The sequence below is a fragment of the Rasamsonia emersonii genome, assembly GCF_000968595.1.
Source record: "Rasamsonia emersonii CBS 393.64 chromosome Unknown ctg1118621759689, whole genome shotgun sequence".
In the NCBI taxonomy this organism is placed as follows: Eukaryota; Fungi; Ascomycota; class Eurotiomycetes; order Eurotiales; family Trichocomaceae; genus Rasamsonia; species Rasamsonia emersonii.
In genome coordinates, this window is record NW_013563332.1 from 1 (window position 1) to 18,899 (window position 18,899).

General features: G+C 52.7%; 6 protein-coding genes across 6 annotated transcripts; 1 reads left to right on the forward strand and 5 right to left on the reverse strand.

Moving 5' to 3' along the window:
* Positions 1–267: 267 nt before the first annotated feature.
* T310_0621 (uncharacterized protein) lies at positions 268–1,228 on the reverse strand (the record flags this gene model as incomplete). The annotated part of the gene is made up of 2 exons (XM_013476462.1): positions 268–653; positions 730–1,228. The coding sequence occupies 2 exons, from the start codon at positions 1,226–1,228 to the stop codon at positions 268–270; spliced, it is 885 nt and encodes a 294-aa protein (XP_013331916.1).
* Positions 1,229–3,202: 1,974 nt separating this feature from the next.
* T310_0622 (Serine peptidase, family S28) lies at positions 3,203–7,213 on the reverse strand (the record flags this gene model as incomplete). The annotated part of the gene is made up of 12 exons (XM_013476463.1): positions 3,203–3,848; positions 3,923–4,225; positions 4,305–4,389; positions 4,686–4,729; positions 4,893–4,935; positions 5,043–5,081; positions 5,190–5,199; positions 5,320–5,331; positions 5,387–5,420; positions 5,482–6,141; positions 6,186–6,734; positions 6,789–7,213. The coding sequence occupies 12 exons, from the start codon at positions 7,211–7,213 to the stop codon at positions 3,203–3,205; spliced, it is 2,850 nt and encodes a 949-aa protein (XP_013331917.1).
* A 904-nt stretch (positions 7,214–8,117) lies between these two features.
* On the reverse strand, positions 8,118–9,696 carry T310_0623 (Guanine deaminase; the record flags this gene model as incomplete). The annotated part of the gene is made up of 2 exons (XM_013476464.1): positions 8,118–9,322; positions 9,384–9,696. 2 exons carry the CDS (start codon positions 9,694–9,696, stop codon positions 8,118–8,120), a joined length of 1,518 nt encoding a protein of 505 aa, XP_013331918.1.
* Positions 9,697–11,045: 1,349 nt separating this feature from the next.
* On the reverse strand, positions 11,046–14,284 carry T310_0624 (2-alkenal reductase; the record flags this gene model as incomplete). The annotated part of the gene is made up of 3 exons (XM_013476465.1): positions 11,046–11,101; positions 11,153–13,550; positions 13,604–14,284. 3 exons carry the CDS (start codon positions 14,282–14,284, stop codon positions 11,046–11,048), a joined length of 3,135 nt encoding a protein of 1,044 aa, XP_013331919.1.
* Positions 14,285–15,035: 751 nt separating this feature from the next.
* Positions 15,036–16,707, reverse strand: T310_0625 (MFS transporter; the record flags this gene model as incomplete). Its single annotated transcript, XM_013476466.1, has 3 exons — positions 15,036–15,339; positions 15,395–16,456; positions 16,529–16,707. The coding sequence occupies 3 exons, from the start codon at positions 16,705–16,707 to the stop codon at positions 15,036–15,038; spliced, it is 1,545 nt and encodes a 514-aa protein (XP_013331920.1).
* Positions 16,708–17,271: 564 nt separating this feature from the next.
* On the forward strand, positions 17,272–18,296 carry T310_0626 (uncharacterized protein; the record flags this gene model as incomplete). The annotated part of the gene is made up of 2 exons (XM_013476467.1): positions 17,272–17,826; positions 17,874–18,296. 2 exons carry the CDS (start codon positions 17,272–17,274, stop codon positions 18,294–18,296), a joined length of 978 nt encoding a protein of 325 aa, XP_013331921.1.
* Between the last annotated feature and the right edge of the window lie 603 nt (positions 18,297–18,899).

Here is an 18,899-nt window from a genome sequence, read left to right on the forward strand (position 1 = left end):
GAGGGGGGGGGGGAAACAGATATGGAAGATCACATTCCATTCGAAAAAACACGATTCTACTATTCAACTTGAGGGACTGTTTCAAACATTGATCGTTTCTCATTTGTCCCAAACTTATCCCCAGAAAAATCCGTCGATCGAGAACGCGGATTCGAGCTGTTGCCGTCCGGACTTCGGGAATATTTGCTCGTCCTTTCTTTGAACTGAACTGCCATCTCATCATGGGAATCCTTACTAACGACATTTCCTCAGCCTATCCACATCACATCACTTCTCTCTATGGACGTTATTGCAGACTTCTCCAAAGACCTCCAAGCTATGGGCCAGATAAGCCTGCACCTGCTTGATCCTCGCATCCAGGTCCCGACCCAGGGGCAAGAGCCTCTCATCGAGGTGTCCCGCTCCGACCCCTTCCCCCGTCACCACCTCGTAGACGGCCTTCATGGCCTTATCCTTATCCCCGTTGCCTTCAAACTTCCCACTGGACATGTAGTCCATCATCTGCTGCGCCACCGAGCCTCGGTAGTCTTCTGGCAGAGGATTCTTGCCGATGATGGTCGCATTGCCCATGTTGGTGTTGAAGGTGCCCAGGGCGACGGTCAAGATACGGACATTGAACGGGGCGACTTCCTTTGCCAGAACCTTGGACAAGCCTGGCGTCATTTTTAGCTTGAATCTATATATATATGTATATATTGTATGCATGTGTGTAAGTATAGGAACACCCACCATCCAACGCAGCCTTGGATGCAGCATAAGCTCCCATACTATCCCTCCCTTCGAGAGCGGCGCCACTGCTGAAATTCACCACGACGCCGAACCGTCGCTTGCGCATATGCGGCACTGCGGCTCGGATCAACCGGAATGGGCCGAAATACAGCGTCTCCATCTGCTGGCGGACTTCCTCTTCCGTGAAGCACTCCCCGGCCGTGTAGATGGAGTACCCGGCATTGTTGACCAGGACGTCGATGGGCTGGCCGGACGCCTCGAGATCCTCAATCACCTGCGCGCCGCGGCTGGGGTCATCGACATCCAGCTGCAGCCATTTCCCGCCTTTGTTCTCGACTTCCTGGACGAGATCCGGCGTGCGCGACGGGTTCCGGGATGTCGCGATCACGGTGTGCCCGTGCGCCTGCGCGATGCGGGTGAGACTGAGACCGAAGCCCGACGAGCAGCCTGTGATGAGCCATGTAAGCGGCCTCTTAGGAATCGTATGCGTGGTAGACATGGTTGGGCTGGGCTAAGTTCGTGGTTTTGGTGGTTTTTTTTTTGTCTCTCAGGGGTACAAGCTTCACTGGATTAATTATCTTCCATTATAAAAAGAAAAAAAAAGATCGCCGGACAGAGCCTGATAGGAAAGGAAGGGAGGCCCTAATGGACGTGATTTATTTATGTCTGCTAGGGGGGGAAGGCATTCCATTCTAGCACCGCAAAAAACAACCTGGGACATGATGCCATGATGCTGGACTTAACGCGGGGTTAATTGGAGTTAACAACACTAAAATCCGGCAGGATGCAGTCAGTCTACCCCTAACCGATCGATTCATCTAGACGATTTCAACTGACTCGAAACATGGGTAGTAAGGAGGGGGGGGCGGAGGGAGGAGACGCCAGGGAACGGCCTCTACCTTCCCCTCGGTTTGACGATGAGGGTTTTTTTTTGTTTTTGTTTTTGTTTTAATTTACTCGGGTCCAGGCATGGGACTTTTTTGGAGGGCGAGGAAAAAAAACATTTGATATTCAACTTCGTCTATAAGATCCCCTCTTTTTAACAGTGGGCCTGAAGCGAACATCATTCAGGCAGCAGGGTTACTACCTGCTCAAACAATGTATGTACATACAGGTACGGACGTATATCACATATATCATCAAGTCCACCCACCATGGCAATAAAAGGTGCGGTTTGGAATGAGTGCCTACAGAGTACCATGAGATGTGCTCTAGGAGTTGGGCACTGTAATTAGTTTGTGATAAGGCTTTATCAGGTGTGGAGGGGGAGGGGGAGGGGGAGGGAGAAATGGCTACAGATGTAACCTGACATTCTAACAGGCAAGCACACATCACATTCCATTTTTTCCCCCAATCTCGACCTACAGGGTGCTGTACAGTAGGCATAGTACTAGCATAGATCCCTGTACCTCCTATCTATCTGGCAGTAATCGTACTAGAAACGAACTCTATAACATAATCATTGTATATAAATAGTCAATATGATCTCATGTAGTACCTCGCTAAATAGAACTACCATAGTAACAGAGGGTATGTACATCACTTGAGCTCTCTATCTTATATAATTGGCTACATTGGTATCATTATTTAGAGTTTGCTGAAAGCCAAGTCACATATCCATGTGAATACAGGTCACTAAAACTAGGGAGCGACCTCTTCTAAGCCAATTTGTTGCCTTTACCTACATGTCCATGTCTTCCCCGCGAGACCGCTTTGCACCGCGCCCTCGAAGTCGCTGCAAAACAACCACCGCGTGTCCGGCCATTTTTGGTGTAAAAATGTCGTTCGTTCGAATCCCTCTGGTTCCAAGGAACCCATTATCAAAGAGAAAAAAAAAAAACTTAGGTCTAGTAAAACTCCTGCCCGCTATAAGCATAGGTGGGGGTTTTTGTAGCGCCAATGTATGGGTTCTGGGAGGGAGGACCCCTGGTGTGAGCTTTTTTGATGCAGTCAGTGTGAATGAGGTGAGGTTATTATTGTTTCCTTTTTTGGAAGGTATGGTCCCCATTACCAATTACCACAAGGTTCGGAATCCCAAAGTTGTCTCAGATCAGATCTTTTTTTTTAAGGTTCTTAATAATATTTGTTCTGCTTAGCTCTGCTATGAAGTATTCAATTAATTTCTTTTTCTTGAGTTTATACTGATTTCATGTCTTTTTTTTTAACTAGATGACTACTAATTAATGACTTTTCCTACCTTGATTCATGGCAAGGGTGTTTGTCGGAACTGCAGACTCTTATACTCCGAGTATATCCGACTCTACTGATAATTAATCGATTGAAGACACGATTTTAGTTCAGTTCAGCCCATTAATGTAATTACTCCCATAAGGAAGTTAATGTACGGCACGTTCAACATATATATACTGCATTAACAAAAACCAATCGCAAAATCAACACCAATAAACCCCAACAACACCACAACGCAAGCACCATCCAGTCCATAAATAAATCTCATCCATAAATCTTATCATCATCGATCATACATCGTACCCGGTAACTCATGAAGCTGCTGCTGAGCAGCAGTTGACATTTTCGGCCTCGAATCCAACTCCCTCCTCATAGGCGAGGATGAAAGCTCGTAAAACTTGTAGTTTTGCACTGGTATCATCATAGGTCCTTGGCTTTGGGGGTGGCCTGGGTCTGATGGATCGAGAATGATATTCTTCTGCGAAGAGGAATCTCTGCGCCCGGGTCCGAACATTCGGTATATTAACAGACCGATTAGCACGAGGAGGAGGAATGCTACTGCTGATCCGACTCCGATTCCGGCTTTGGCGCCGGATGATAAACCTGATGGAGCCGTTTCTGGGATAGCTTCAAAGGTCGAGACTGCGGTCGAAACTGCAGTTGTCGTGACTGGGGCTGATGCTGAGGAGGATGTCAGGACAGACGCTGTCGACGACGGCGACAACGTTTCTCTCGGCAGAAAATCGGTCGACTGCCATCGAATATAGATACCGTACGCATTGAGACCGGCCTGGACGGTGGTGGTCAGAGTGACCCATCCACTGTCCGTTGTGGAGGTGTAGGTAAAAGGCACGACGCCAGGAAGACCCGAGGCACAGCGATCGGTCGAATACCAGGGCCAGTCTGTCCCCGACTGGCAAGTATAGCCGCTGCGAAAAACAAGACTGGTTAGCAAGACGATCACAGACCATGCTAAAGCAATTTGATTTCAACGTCTACCTACACAGGACAACACGTCGCTCTAGTCTCCGACACAGAACCGATACTAACGACCGACTCGCAAGCAATCTCGTATCCGGACGGACAGATCCCCGGCGAAAAGTACGCCGTGGTATCCCAGTTATAACCCGGCGGAAGACATGCGGACGTGCTGGGCGGCCCCAGACTCGCGTAGACGCAGGGCACGGTCGAGGACCCGAATCCGCACGAATGGCCAACGGTGGCGTTCCACACGTAGGTATCACGGAGACAGGAGGGCGCAGGCGTAAACGTGGTGGTCAGCGCAGGGGGGCTGGTGATGGACATGCTGAGGGATTGTCATATTTCTGCAGAGAGAGGCGGTGGACGATCAGCAGAGATAACAGCGGCAGACATGTACTCCGTACGGAGCAATACTCGGAGACTTGGCCGGGGGCCCGTTCCCCTGAGGAGTCAATGGATTATCGCATAATTTAATCAAGTCGACACAGACTGTTGATCAATTCTTCAAGCTATTCTACGGCCCCAAAACTAGTTTGTTAGCTTGACGTTGTCCCGCATGATTGGTCCAGCAAAGATAATCTTATGCATTACTGTATTCGGTAAATATCCGCTTCTTAGCATACTAGTATAGGAAGCTGGTTCGCGTTGCTCGGACCTAGCACTACATCGCGCGAATATAGATCTAGTAATGTCAGCGCTAGACTGGGTTGTTTAATACTTGGTACGGAGTACGGAGGAGGTCAGTTAGAGTCAGCACGATCAATTACGCTCTAACATTTACATACCTACGGAGTAGGAGACGCACCATTTGCCCGACTTGGAAGGTTGACTAGCTTGAATAGTTAAGTATCAGTACTGATAATATTGCACTAAGTTCCAATCTTATCTCCAGGAGATAAATACAGTCGACATTTCTAGCAATCTTATGTCACGAGCCTTTAACGACTTGCTCTGCTCGTCTAGGCTTAAAGGGAGAAAATACCTAGGCTTACTAATGCCTACATAGATGCTCTAGACCTTTGGCCCTCTGCAAGCCTGTAATATATGTATGTAAGCCTTTATAAAGTCTTTAAAGGAGCTTATAAAAGAGGCATAATAAAGCTTATGAAGAAGCTAATATAAAGCTTAGTATACATAAATACTTATACTTAAACGCTCTAGACCTTTGGCCCTTTGCATACCTGTAACATAAGCTTATATAAAGCCTTTAAGGGTGCTAACATAAAGCTTATAGGCCTATAAGGGAAGCCACATGTTGTAGCAAGCTGCAAGAGCAGATACATGCTTACATAAAATGCACTGTTATGTGATTTTTTAAGCAGTTTTAACTAATCATGTAGCTAGAAAAAACATTGTCGACAAAAGAAAGATTTAATTCCATGATGCTGGGCAATATAGGAAAAAAAAGTGCACACTCACGTTGTCTGCATTCTAAAAGCAGAAAGTCTTTTTTTCTATTGAGCTGTATTATACACCAAATAAATACATGCAACTTGACATGCATATACATATACATATATCTATGTATGTATGTACATGCTATCTGCACCAGTATGTACAGTACGCGAACACGATTAATACCTCTTCTTAAAGCAAGGCAACCACTTGTGCAGCGCATTAACAAAATCTCCCGCGACCGCCTTTCCCCCCTCGAAGGTCGGGTTCATGTCGAAGCAGTGCTCCGCGTCCTTCATGATGTAGCCGAACAGCTGGTCCTCGCCCGTCGACACGCCGCACGCCGGGATCTCGGTCGTGAAGTTCACCCCCGTGGCGCGAACGCCTCGGTTGACAGCGGCGACAGCGTCCGCCATGGGTCGAACTCCCCTCCGCTCCAGTACACGTTGGACGGGCGCATCGTCCAGCCTCCTGTCTCCTTGTTCACCCCGTCGACGTCTGGATGGGCTGGCAGCGCGCCGCTCTCGACCGCCCCCGGGAACTGCCGGTAGCACATCAGCTGCTGGTACTCCAGCGACTCGTACCGCGACAGCAGCGAGTGCGGACCCAGGTTGTCGCTCTGGAAGAACCCCCACTGCGAGCAGAACTGCCAGATCCAGCTGATCATGTCCGGGTTCGACGCCCGCTGTGCCAGATCGCATGACACCGGCTCGCTCTGGTTCGCCTGCCCTTTGCAGTTCAGGTCGCCAAAGTATCCGTTGACCAGGGGCACCAGGTTGGGCCACGACGCCAGTCGCTCCGCCACGGCCTTGCTGCCGATATACGGGGCCCATCCGTCCGCGGGCGCTGTCTGGTTCGTAGTAGCATTCGTCGGCGGCTGCTCCAAATACTCGCAGAGGCTGCCCAGGCCCATGTCGCCGCCGCCCATGCCAAAGTTCTGGAAGTTGATGTAGATGAGGTCGACAGCCGAGGTGAAATCGCCGTTGGTGTTATTTTCCGCCCCCGGGCCGAAAAACAGTCTCTTTATGTCATCCGCCGCCGTGCCGTTTTGCGCCAGCTGCTGGTCGATGTACACATGCACCGCGTGGAGGTCCTTGGCACAGCCGCCGTAGCCATAGGCGACCATGCCGCGATAGACCTGGTCGAAATAGACGCTCATGTCGATGCGCGCCTGGACCGGTGCCGACGAGGCAAACGCGGCGTAGATGTAGTCAGGATACTCGTTGCGCGAGAAGGCCGCCCGCATCCCCGAGTACGACCCGCCCACCATGATCCAGGGCGTCGACTTGGGCGTCAGGTCCTGGCCGGGAAACTCGTCCCGGCTGAAGGTCATGGCGAAATACGGCAGATCAGCCAGCGCTTGCCGGTTGGTCAGATACTTGAAGTGCTCAGGAGGGGTGTCGATGTCGACGGGGAACGGAAGAGACTCGCCATAGTATCTGTCTATATATGAGCTTCAGCCTCGATTACACAAGGGGTATGTTATTTCCTACCGATGCTCCCAGACAAGACCAATCCCGTTGAACTCCTGCAGAAACTCGACGAAAAAGGACCCGTTGGTGAGCATAGTCTGGGCGACGTCCTCGGCGGAGGACTCGCCAACATCGTAGACAAAGACCGGTCCGCCGGGTTTGTAGTATTCGGTGGTGACCCAGTAGCGGTTCTGATAGGTGCCGACGGAATGATCATCGTGGTCGATTGGGATAGTCGCCTGTTCCGCTTGGATGTCGGATGTCCGCAAGCTGGCCAGCGTGTTGCGGAAGTGCGTATGGTTCAAGAGGACGGCGTCTGCATCCAGGCCCAGGGCAGCAGCCAGGCGCAGATCCTTCGTTCTGGGCGACAGAGCGAATCCCATGCCTGAGGCACATCCTGCCAGCGCAGTCAAGACCGCGCATGTCAGCGCGGACTGCCAAATCATGTTGTCGAGGCGAGTGTAGCAGGGGCAGAAAATACCTACATGTAAAAGACATTGCAGAGGGACAATGCAGACCTTTTATTTCCACAGCCTCCATTGCCGCATATAGTCGGTGTTACATCTGCAGAACACAAGCAGGCACAGAATCTGCACAGTGCCGCTGATGTCCGAAAAAGGAAATCCAGCACCGGGCCGGTGGCTGAAGCGGATCGAGTGGCTGATCACCCTGCAGACATGCAGAACAAGCAACCCTGCAAACAGAGGGAACAGCTGACACTGATTCGGCAGGGCATGCAGCAGAATAAGCTCCCCCGGTTGCGGGGCTCAAACATCCATCTGATAACGAGGGCTATTAAAAGAAACACGCCAAGCCGTGTCGCCCGGGCTGGACGCCAGCAAAATTCTACAGAGTATTCTGCAGATTGCCCTTCTGCTATACAAATACCAGTGTGTCAAGCACCGGCAGAATGAATTCAGACCAGCATCGCTGCATCTGTAGCAATCATTGAATCAGAGTATGTACTCCGTACACTGTACTCTCTGTACTCTACCAGTCCGATGGATGGCAGAAACATCCTATTCCAGACAGGGAAGATCACATACTCTGTACAGCCGTAAACAAACAAACAGACAAACAAACAAATAAAAAAAATGTAAGCATCCGCAAACAAACAAATAAATAAATGCAATAAATGGAATTGTCGTGCGACTCGACAAGGATAATCTGCCGGATGCGGAAGGGCGGGCGGGCGGATCTTTTCTCCGGGGCAGGCCGTTGCAGGTCACGGGATGAGGAATACAAACAGTGCAAACACGTGACAGTAATCAGGATACTCAGCGATGAAGTTGGATAGAACTATTTATTAAACCAACCAGTACATCCATACATACATGGACAGACAGTACACTAAATAGCCTCTTCAGAACCCCTTTTATGAACCAGCCGACCACCCACCCAAACTGCCTTGACGTTGCGATCGTCTCCGCTCCACACCCATTTGGCAATTTTCTCCTCCCACGACTCCCAGCCAAAGATGTCGACGTTGCCGGCGTCGTCGCTTCTTCCATCCAAGTGGTTGTTGTCACCGACAACCTCCCCCAGCTCGATGAGCTGCGCGTCCCAGAACATGCCCTCGTCGAACCCGCCGATCTGATCCGCCATGTCGACCACCTGCGCGCCCCCGCGCGTCGCCAGGTACAGCGCCTCCTCCACGCTCAGCTTCTCTCGGCCGGATTGCTCCGCTGACTGCGACGCGACAAGACGGGAGACCAGGCACGCCTGCCGGACTGATTCGAGGATGCTGGGATGATATCCGCCGCTGATGTCGGTGCCCAGACCCACCGGGATGCCATCGTCCAGGAGGGTGCGCACAAGGCAGAGACCCGATCCTAGGGCGCTGTTGGACGCGGGACAATGTGAGATTTTGGACTCGCGCGAGCGGATCAGGGCGCGCTCTTCCGGAGTGAGATGGACGGCATGCGCAAGGATAGTCCGGGCCGTCAGCAGGCCGTGGTCGTCGTAGACGTGTGCGTAGCTCGCGGACTGGGGGAAGATCTCCTTCACAAGGGCGACTTCGTTCTTGTTCTCCGAAATATGGGTCTGGATGTGCAGCGGGGGATCATACGACGCAGCGAGCTTGCCCAGACCAGTGAGCGCGGCTGGCGAGCAGGTGGGTGCGAATCGGGGCGTGATAATCGGCGCAACCAAGCTGCCGTCTGGATCGAGGGTGCGAATGTGGGCGATGGTAGCTTCGGTGGCGGCGACAGATTCCTCCGGCGAGGCATCTTTGTAGTAGTCTGGACAGAAAGCCGGGTTATCCATGCAGACGCGGCCGATGAAGGCGCGCTGGCCACGCTTGTGGCAGAGGGTAGCCAGGAGATTCGTAGCAGGGACGTGGATCGTAGCGTAGTACGCAGCACAGGTGGTACCATGCGACAGAGTGCGCGAGATGACTCGATTGTAGGCGGCGTGCGCTTTGGGGGGAGCAGCATCGGAGTCTTTGTCCCCGTAGGAGCTCTCGAGGGGGAAGGTATACGTTTCCAACCAGTCGAGAAGCGTCGAGGAGCCAAAGATGCCGGAATTGGGGTATTGCGACGCATGGATATGAGTGTCTGAAGGCAGTTAGCACACTCACCTATCAGAAAACTTATCACGGGAGTAAGACATACTTACCTATAAACCCAGGAAAAAAGAAGCCATTCCTATCCTTCCTCGCCTTGACAATGATCACCGTCTCCTTCCCATCAGCCGTGCTATCATTCTCTGCGACGACCGTCCAGCCTTTCCGTTCCACCCAGGCCTTCAACTCGTCGTCACTGTCAATCCCAATCTCCCAATCAAACCCCTTTATCCGGCCATCGGCAGAAGACACCCACAACGCGCCATGGTTGATGGAAAGGGCGAGTTTTTGGCCGGAGCCGGGGGGAGGGGCATAGCGGGGTAATTGGATGAAAGTGCCGTAGAAGAGGGTGTATGTGGGTGGCATTGCAAGAAGACAGAAGAACAGGAAGAAAGCCACCCACGCAGACGCACGTCTCTCTAACTCTATGAAATCAAGCAGTCAATCACGACAAAGCAAAACAAAACAACACAAACAAAAAAAAAATACCTGACCTGACAAGAACAAAAAACAATATTCAGAATAGATATAGATAAATAAATAGACAGACAGTACCAAACTTTCAACCCTGGGCAGCAAGTAAAAAAAAAAAAGAACAAGACCCCTCCAGGAAAAGGAAACTGACTCAGAAGAAACAAGCAATTATTGCTCACGTGTATATAGCATCGATATAGATGTCATTAGTATGAATGTATGGATGTATCCTGCAGGGACGGATATGAGATAGACAAGACGGACAAGTCAAGACGAGACGAGACGAGACGAGACTGGTGTAGGTTCTGCTAGGGTTCTGTTAGTAGTTATGTACTGTACCTTAGCTTAGGTAGGTAATAAGTTAGGTACATAACCTAACCTAAGCAGTGCATGCGGTTTGCAAAGGCGTTTTATTATTGGGTAATTGTTAATTTAATATTAATTGGGAGAAATAAAGTATACCCGTGCGCAAGGAAAAGAAAGAAGGAAGGAAGGAAGGAGAGGACACTTGCAAGAGAAGACAAGAAAATCAAGAAAAAAAATCAAGAAAAGGAGGAAGTTAAAAAGAACCAGAAAAAAAAGTAATAAATAAATAAAATAAAAGAGTAAAAGAGTAAAATAGACAAACAATAATAATAATAAATAGATACTGTAATGCTCCTTCAGCCAGCCCCGCCAGATAGTTACTCCGTAGACTATAAAGGCAGTCAGTCAGTTCAGCTGCGTGGGGTGATAATAATCCTGCATGCAGGTACTAACTACTGCAGACATGCAAATAAGAAAAATAAAAATTACGGGTCACTGAACTGAACTCTTCTCCCGGCTCCGTCCATCTACTCCGGAGTAGTCCAGACCAGACAGATTGACGGCGTCGGCCGCCTCCGATATGACTTTACAAGACTGACAGAAGAAATTATCCGAGGTTCACGATTACCTTTTCTGGGAAAGATTTGGTGGGGCCAAGGGGTCACGTGGTGGGGTATACAGACTAAGTATGACGGATCATGAGTAAAGCTATCATTATTATTCTAGTCTATCTATATACATACAGTACATCAATCGTGTTAATCGATTCGGTGTTGAATTCGTCCTTCATAAATGGTTATGTCAACCAAACTAAATAGCAGGTGTTGAAAATACCTAGACAATGGACAATGGCCTCCCACTACATGCAAATCATAGGTTGAACTGAGTCACCACACTGAAAGAATTAAGTTGAACTCGAATTAAGTAGGGTATCATCAAGCAGCATTCTCTACTGGTCCGCAGGTGCAGAACAGGTTCTGGTCACCGTATGCTACATTCTGTCAGCAAGCAACCTCTCTTTCTGCTGGTCGACCCAACTTACCGTCATCAACCCTCGTCACCGAAGGCCAGAACTTCTTCTCCACCAGCCATGGCAGCGGGTAGGCCGCCTTCTCCCGCGAGTACGGCCGGTTCCATTCGCTGGCAAGCAAGTCGCGCTGCGTGTGCGGTGCGTTCTTCAACACGTTGCCCTCGCGCGGCTGTTCTCCCCTCTCCACGGCCGCAATCTCCTCACGGATCGAGATGAGCGCATCGCAGAACCGGTCCAGCTCCGCTTTGTTCTCCGACTCGGTCGGCTCGATCATCAGCGTGTTGGCGACCGGCCACGACATGGTCGGCGCGTGGAATCCGTAGTCCTGCAGCCGCTTCGCGATATCAATCGCCTCAATCCCCGCCGTCTCCTTAAACTGGCGCACATCCAGGATGAATTCGTGCGCGCACCGTTCGTTCTCGTTCGTGTACAGGATCGGGTAGTGCCCCTTGAGACGCGAGAGAATGTAATTGGCATTGAGCAACGTCATCTTGGTCGCATGCGTCAGGCCCTTGGCTCCCATCATGTTGATGTAGTTGAACGTGATGGGGAGAATGCTGGCGCTGCCAAACGGCGCTGCGCTGATCGGCGGCGACGCAGAGTCGGATCGCTTCGACTGGAGATGCTCGCTGGCCGGGTGCGAAGGCAGGAATGGCCGCAGATGCTCAGCAACACCGATCGGGCCAACACCGGGACCGCCACCGCCGTGAGGAATACAGAATGTCTTGTGCAGGTTCAGATGGCAAACATCGGCCCCAATCTCGCCGGGAGAGCACAGCCCGATCTGGGCATTCATGTTGGCGCCGTCCATGTAGACCTGTCCGCCGTACTGGTGGACGATGTTGCACACCTCCTTGATGCCGGGCTCGAAGACGCCAAACGTGCTTGGGTAGGTGACCATGATCGCCGCCAGCTCATCCTTGTGCTTCTCGCACTTGGCCTTGAGGTCGGCGAGATCGAGATTGCCCGTCTTCGCGTCACACTTGATGGGCACCACGCGCATCCCGGCCATGGCAGCGCTGGCAGGGTTGGTGCCGTGCGCGGAAACTGGGATCAGGCACACGTTCCGGTTCTTCGAACCATTTGCCTCGTGGTACTTCTTGATCACCCGCAGACCCGCGAACTCACCCTGGGCACCCGAGTTGGGCTGCACCGTGACTTCGGCCATGCCAGTAATGTCGGCCAACTGCCGTTGAAGATCGTCGATGAGCTGCGTGTATCCCTTGACCGTATCCGCAGGCATGAATGGATGGATCTGTGAGAACTCCGGCCACGACACCGGAATCATCTCGGTGGTCGCGTTGAGCTTCATGGTGCACGAGCCGAGGGGAATCATCGAATGGGCCAGAGAAAGATCTTTCGATTCGAGGTGCCGGATGTACCGCAGCATGTCTGTTTCCGAATGATACGAGTTGAAGACGGGATGTGTCAGGTAAGGGGATGTCCGCGCCAGGCTAGCTGGGACGCTGACGGCACCAAGCGTGTCGTCAACCTTCACATCGCCCTTGGAGGCTTGCGCAGAGAAGACCTGCAAAATGGAAGTAATGTCGCCCTTGCCGACCGTCTCATCCAAGGACAGACCGATCTTTGCAGAGTCAATCCGGCGGAAGAACAACCCTGACGCGCGAGCCGCCTCCATAATCGCATCCGCCGCCTTGCTGTCAGGCAACTCGACAGTAATGGTATCGAACAAGACACCGCCATCAGGAGTGTTGCTCCGGATGGGCGCGTTGTAGCCCAACTCCTGCAGTTTCTCCCGGAGCAGAGCAGTCAAGGCCATAATACGCTGAGCAATCGCCTTCAGTCCCTGAGGACCGTGGTACACGGCATACATGGCGCTCATGTTGGCCAGCAAGGCCTGCGCCGTGCAGATGTTGCTGGTGGCCTTCTCACGGCGAATGTGTTGCTCTCGCGTCTGCAGGGCCAATCTCAACGCACGATTCCCCAGCCGGTCCTTGGTCACGCCCACCAGACGGCCTGGGATCTTGCGCTTGTACTTGTCTGCGCAAGCGAAGAATGCCGCATGCGGTCCTCCGAAGCCCATCGGGACACCCAGACGCTGCGCGCTGCCAAAGGCGATGTCGGCGCCGAACTCCCCGGGCGCCTTCAAGACCGTCAACGCCAGCAGATCGGTCGCCACCGCGAAAGTTCCACCCAATTGATGAACGGTTTCTCCAAGCGCGCTGAAATCAAGGACCCCGCCCTCCGTGTCAGGATACTGAGCAAGAACACCGACCAGGTTGTCTCCCTGCTCCTTCACCAGCTTAAAGTTGTCTGCCATGATATCACCGATCACCAGGTTGATGCCAAAGCCTTCAGCGCGAGAACGCATGACGGCAATGGTCTGCGGATGGCAGAGATGCGACACGACGAATGCCTTCCCGGGCTTCTTCTGCTTGGGGAGGGGAGACTGGTCAGGGCCATAGTCATGGCCTCCGCAGCGGCGGTACCTTCATCGAGGACCGACGCATTGGCCACGGGCAGGCCGGTCAGATCGGCCGTCAGGGTCTGGAAGTTCAGCAGCGACTCGAGACGGCCCTGGCTGATCTCGGGCTGATAAGGAGTGTAGCTCGTGTACCAGGCGGGGTTTTCGAGGATATTCCGAAGGATCACGGGCGGCACGATGGTCGGGTAATATCCACCACCGATGTACGACTTTCCTGCCGTGCTGATCTGCTTCCGATACTCGCTCAGCAGCTTCAGCATGTCTGTTTCGCCGACCCCGCCGTATGCAGGATCCCGGTAGAGATCCAGCGAGACACTGGGAGGGGAGACGGTCAAATCCTTCTTGGACAGGATATCTGCGGGAAGCACCTGCTTCACGAACTCGTCCAAATCGGCGGCCGGAGGGTCGAGAGCCGCCAGCATCTCTTTCGCGGCGTCTGGAGTCGGGCCAATGTGCCGGCGGGGGAAGGTATCGAGAGGCTGGAACAGGTCTCGCGGGCTGGGGTCTCCATGGTCAGCGACGGAGGTGGTGTGGACGGCACGACGCGACGACGGAACCTGCTGGCTTGCCAATTGCAGGCAGCGACGGCAGGTCGTAAAGGGAGAGATCTGGGAGCGTCTGAAAGTTGCAGCTACAGGAGCAGCTCGCAGACGAACGAGCTGGCCGCTGGCTCGCAGCGCGGCCGAGGAGATGGCCATGGCGAGGAGATAAGCGTTATCGCAAGCTCAGCGCAGCTGGAGCTCAATTCAGTCTGAGAGCAACGCTATATTGTATCCAAACAGCAGCACAACTCTCACAGAAACGAATAGCAAAGTAGAAATCAGAAACAAAGAGACGGTCAAGCAAAAATTGCTGTGCGACGAGGTCTGGCCGTTTTCTGGACGCCTCAGTCCATGCCGTGGGACAAGCGCGATAAGCAGCGCCGCTCTCCGCGGGAAAGTCGGCTACTGCTTGCGGCTAGTCTGCCCGCTGCTTTTGAGGATCCGCACGGCCGGCGGCACTAGCGCTGCGACCATTTAAATGGCTACTCAGTGCAACTGCCATGCCAAGACCGCAAACTCACCGAACCAGCCACATATAATGGCGAGGTACAGTCATGTGACTAAAAGCGGCAGCAGAAACGGCGGGGGTCGCTAGAGCCAAAGCGCAGGCGGCGTTATCGGCGCGCGTCGGGAAACTCAAATGCTTCAGCCATGGCAATAATTCTGGGTTTCTGATATTGATTGGCCTGGAGAAGAGCGGTGACGAGATGAAGATTTATTGAGTAATTGGTCCTGTGTAGGCATGGCTTGTCAAGATATCATTAGCGTGAATTAGAGATTAAACACTATGCTATACTAATTTCCCGATATCATGATCCATCTCCTAATCGGCCCACAAAAGCTATAGATACTTCTATGTGTTGACATGTGAATGCAATATGTACTCAAAAAATACCCCGTCATCCCTTCAATACTCCTCGCCCTCCTCGACTTCCGGAATCAATCGCTCCCGTTCGGCCTGCGCGTCTTCCTCGAGCTGTCGCCGCCGGATCTGCCTTCCTTTGGTCCGGACGAACAAGACCAGCACGGTCCCCACGAAGAATCCCGCAGCAGCCAGGACAATATTGATGGGCGTCGGATTCCCATGAAACGGCCCCTGCATCAGTGCATCCAGCGCGTACTGCGAGAAGCTGACCACGCCCGAAATGCAGATGATCGCTCCGTACACTCGGCCAAACGTTGCAAAACCAAACACCTTCGCCGCATAGTCACTAGAAGAAGCAATTAGCTGATCAAGTCATGAAAGAAGTATCACAGAATACTTACGACATGGCCGAGTAATAGAGCGGTCGAAGTAAAACGAACAGGGTCACCGTTGCATAGCCTGCCCACACATAGGGAAGGCAATTGAGCGCTCCGATCACCGTAGTCAGAACCACAATAATGGCCAGGATCATCGGCACGCTCAACCGGTCCAGCAGCAGGCCGATAAACGGCGTGGAAAACACCCCGCCCACCGGAAGTGCAGCATCGAAAAAGTTGTTGATGCGTGCCGCTTGCTCCTCCGAATCCAACATGTATTCGTACTGAGTCCGGATCGTGGCGATGAAGTAGTTCATGCGCAACATCTGCAGCACCGTGAGGAGGGTGATGAGGCTGAACCACGGCGACATGAACTGTCTCCGCGCAGGCTGGCCATGGAGGACTCCCCAGACGCCACTGTTCATCTGTCGTTCCTCCTCTTGTACCACCCGCTGCTGTCGCTGGTCCTTGGTCCCAAGGATCTGGTCGATTTTGCGGATCTTGTCGTGCCGTTTCTCACGGCGCCTGGAGCGCACTCGCTCAAGTTCCGTCTCGCTTTCGATCTCGTCGTCGGACTCGTGGACATCTCGTGTTGGATCTTGCGCCTTTTCAATCTTTTCCTCAAGCTGCTGCGCTGTCTTGTACGGTCGAGCCGGAAGCAGCGTCAACTGAGCGATCAGGATCAGGATGGGAACGACCAGGTAGCCCAAGAAGAACTTGTGCGGCTTCAGAGCCCCGTGGGAGGCTTCGTAAGCGAGTCGATAGAACAGAAACACCGCCGCGGACGCATCAAAGGCGCCGGTCACCAGCGCGACAATGGCCCCAGCATGTTTAGGGAAAGCATTGGCAATTTGGAAAGCCGGAACGAAGATGAAAGTGCCACCCAGCGACAGAAAGAAGTTGCCGATAATGTAACCATCAAATCGGGGAATTGTGAAGGCAAAGTACATCAGTAAGGTCCCTGCGGCCAGGCAGAAGCAGCCGGCGATGTTGCAAATCCGTGGACCATAGCGGTCGAGGATGGTGCCAACCGGCAGAGCTGAGACGTTGGCCGTGATGGAGGCGATGGTGAAGAAGAGATTGAGTCTGGGGAGATTGTCAATATCATATCTTTTTGCAACAGTACGGCGCTCACGGATGGAAGGGCATTCAACTTACTTGAGTTCTTGCTTAAAGCAGACATCCACGTTGTCCTGCAATTCTTCCTTGTCGCACAGGTCTTCGTAGACTCCTTCAGACAGGAGCACTGGCTTGAGTGCTGCAAACCCAAAGACAATTCCCGAAGCCACCCAGCAGGCGAGGATGGTGACGGCTACCTGGGCTAGTTTGATCAGCATCGGCAGGCCATCGTCGAGCTGTCACTTGGGCACTCAATTACCTATTCTCTTTGGTACTGAGACCTTATATGCAGCAACACTGGGTTGAGATTTCTCTTCTGACGACCTGGGAAAGGCATCATAGCTCAGCTGCCGCCGCACAGCGGGTTTGGTCACGGAGTCGTGGGTCACTGGTCCCTCACGGTCGACACCGTCATGGGACGACACATGTTGAATGAGGGACATGAGGCAACCTGAGCCACCTCTGTGCTAGGCTAAAGTATCGCCTCTATGATAAACCATTAGCTTCGTCCTTGCACTGTCACGTGCTCTAAAAGTTAGATAGACATACTCGGTATTCGTAAGAGATGTGGCAACAATATGGCAGGGAATATGATTAGGGAGCCGCTTGAGAGACTACCCAATGCAAGAAATAATATATAACGAGGAATAATGGATGTCAAGCCCAGAGCTTTCAGGCTTGATAAAATTCAAAGATGACAGCTCTTGCTGCAGGGCGCATGTCGACGCAGGCGTCAAGTCGAGAAGCTTCGGCGAGGCATCGATCCCTTTCCGGAAAGAACCATGGGAGCTCCACCGGACGTCGAAACAGGCAACCATCCTGGGCGCCTTCGAACCATCCGTCGCAATCGTAATCGACGTCTCGCATGCTTTCAGAAGAAATATCTCGTCTGTCATGACATTCCGGCGAAACCTACGTCCGCAGCAGTGGTTGTTGCCACGATTCAGGCCTGGCGCTCTGGCTTCAAGCTTCTCCACATCCGCGCCACAGTTAGCTTTCCTGCGGGGCCAATAGTTCAACCGCCAAACCCAGTCATGCGATCGTTCCATTCAGATGCACGGAGTATGCTACAAGATGTCCAATTAATTATTAATTATTCACATGCTGTCAAGACGAGAGGAGCGCGTGGCGGCAGCTCTTTGCCCTTGCATGCCGCCAAGACCAGCTTCTCAAACGTCGACGACCCCTGCGCTTGGCCCACCTCCAACATGCTCGTGTATTCGTACAGCGACACCATCGGAAAAGAACTGGTCGAACTGGCCTCCATCCACGCATCTTCCGACTCGATGCTCCACAGCCACGTGCGGACGTCAAACGGCAACGCGTCGACGAAGGGGGTACGATTCGCATATCCCTGCCGCAGCAACGAAAATATTCCATTCAGCATATGGCAAATGATGATGGTGCGCCGGACGCTCTCTGCAAAGATCCACGCCCGCCACGGACTCATGCTGCTGGGCAACTGATACGGAGCCTGCTGCCACAGTTTATACGCCAGCTCCAGCAGCATGTCGTTGGCCGCCTTGAAACTCCGTTCGTCCTCGCCCTTTTCGGAGAGCCGAATACACTGAGCGAGGATCAACGCCTGGACGCACGCGAGAAGCTCTTCATACGAAGCGGACCGTTTGGCGGACCGGAGAAGATATGCGATGCGTTGCTTGACAAGCAACTGGAGCTCCGACGAGTCGCGTTTACCATCAGCCAGACACAGGCTACAGACGGCGTGGATTTCCCGCATGGGCGGGGGAAGCGATTTCCCGTAAAGACGAGGGTGGATGAAGATGGACTGCATTTCCTGTGCGAATGAGATAGGTAAATTCCGCATGCCGTTGAAAATCAACTGAATAATGTCTGGATCCCGCGTCTTGCGGAGTTCGACCTTGAGGCAGTGATCGATTGGAAACGGCGCATGGGCCCAGTCTTTTGGCGAGTGGCTGGTGACGACACTGTTGCTGGGGGTGTGGCCATGCCGGCTGGCGCTGCTCTTGGTGACTCTGTTCTCGGCGGCGTTGGTATGTGTCCTCGTCTGGCCGGAGAGAGGCACATTGACATATTGGCAGACGATGCCCTTCGTCAGGCAGCGGGTGCACTGGGGGAAGAGGAGATCGCAACGGCGTTTGACCTTGACGCAGCCCTGGCACGACCTGCGGAGACTAGTCCCGTTTGAAGACATGGTAACAGAGTCCAAGCAAGGCTGAAGCTCAACTGACTAATTAATTATACTAATAACTAATGCTGAAGAGAGGCAGCGATGTCACATTCGCTGTCCCGCAACTCGGGGGAGACGGGAGACGGTGAGGATCCACCGGATGTGTCAGCAGCGATCCGTGCCAAGATCCGGCTGATTCTTAGCCCGAAGCGGCCTAGTCTCCACCGAGGACATAGAGCATCAACTGTGCTCGGACGAGAT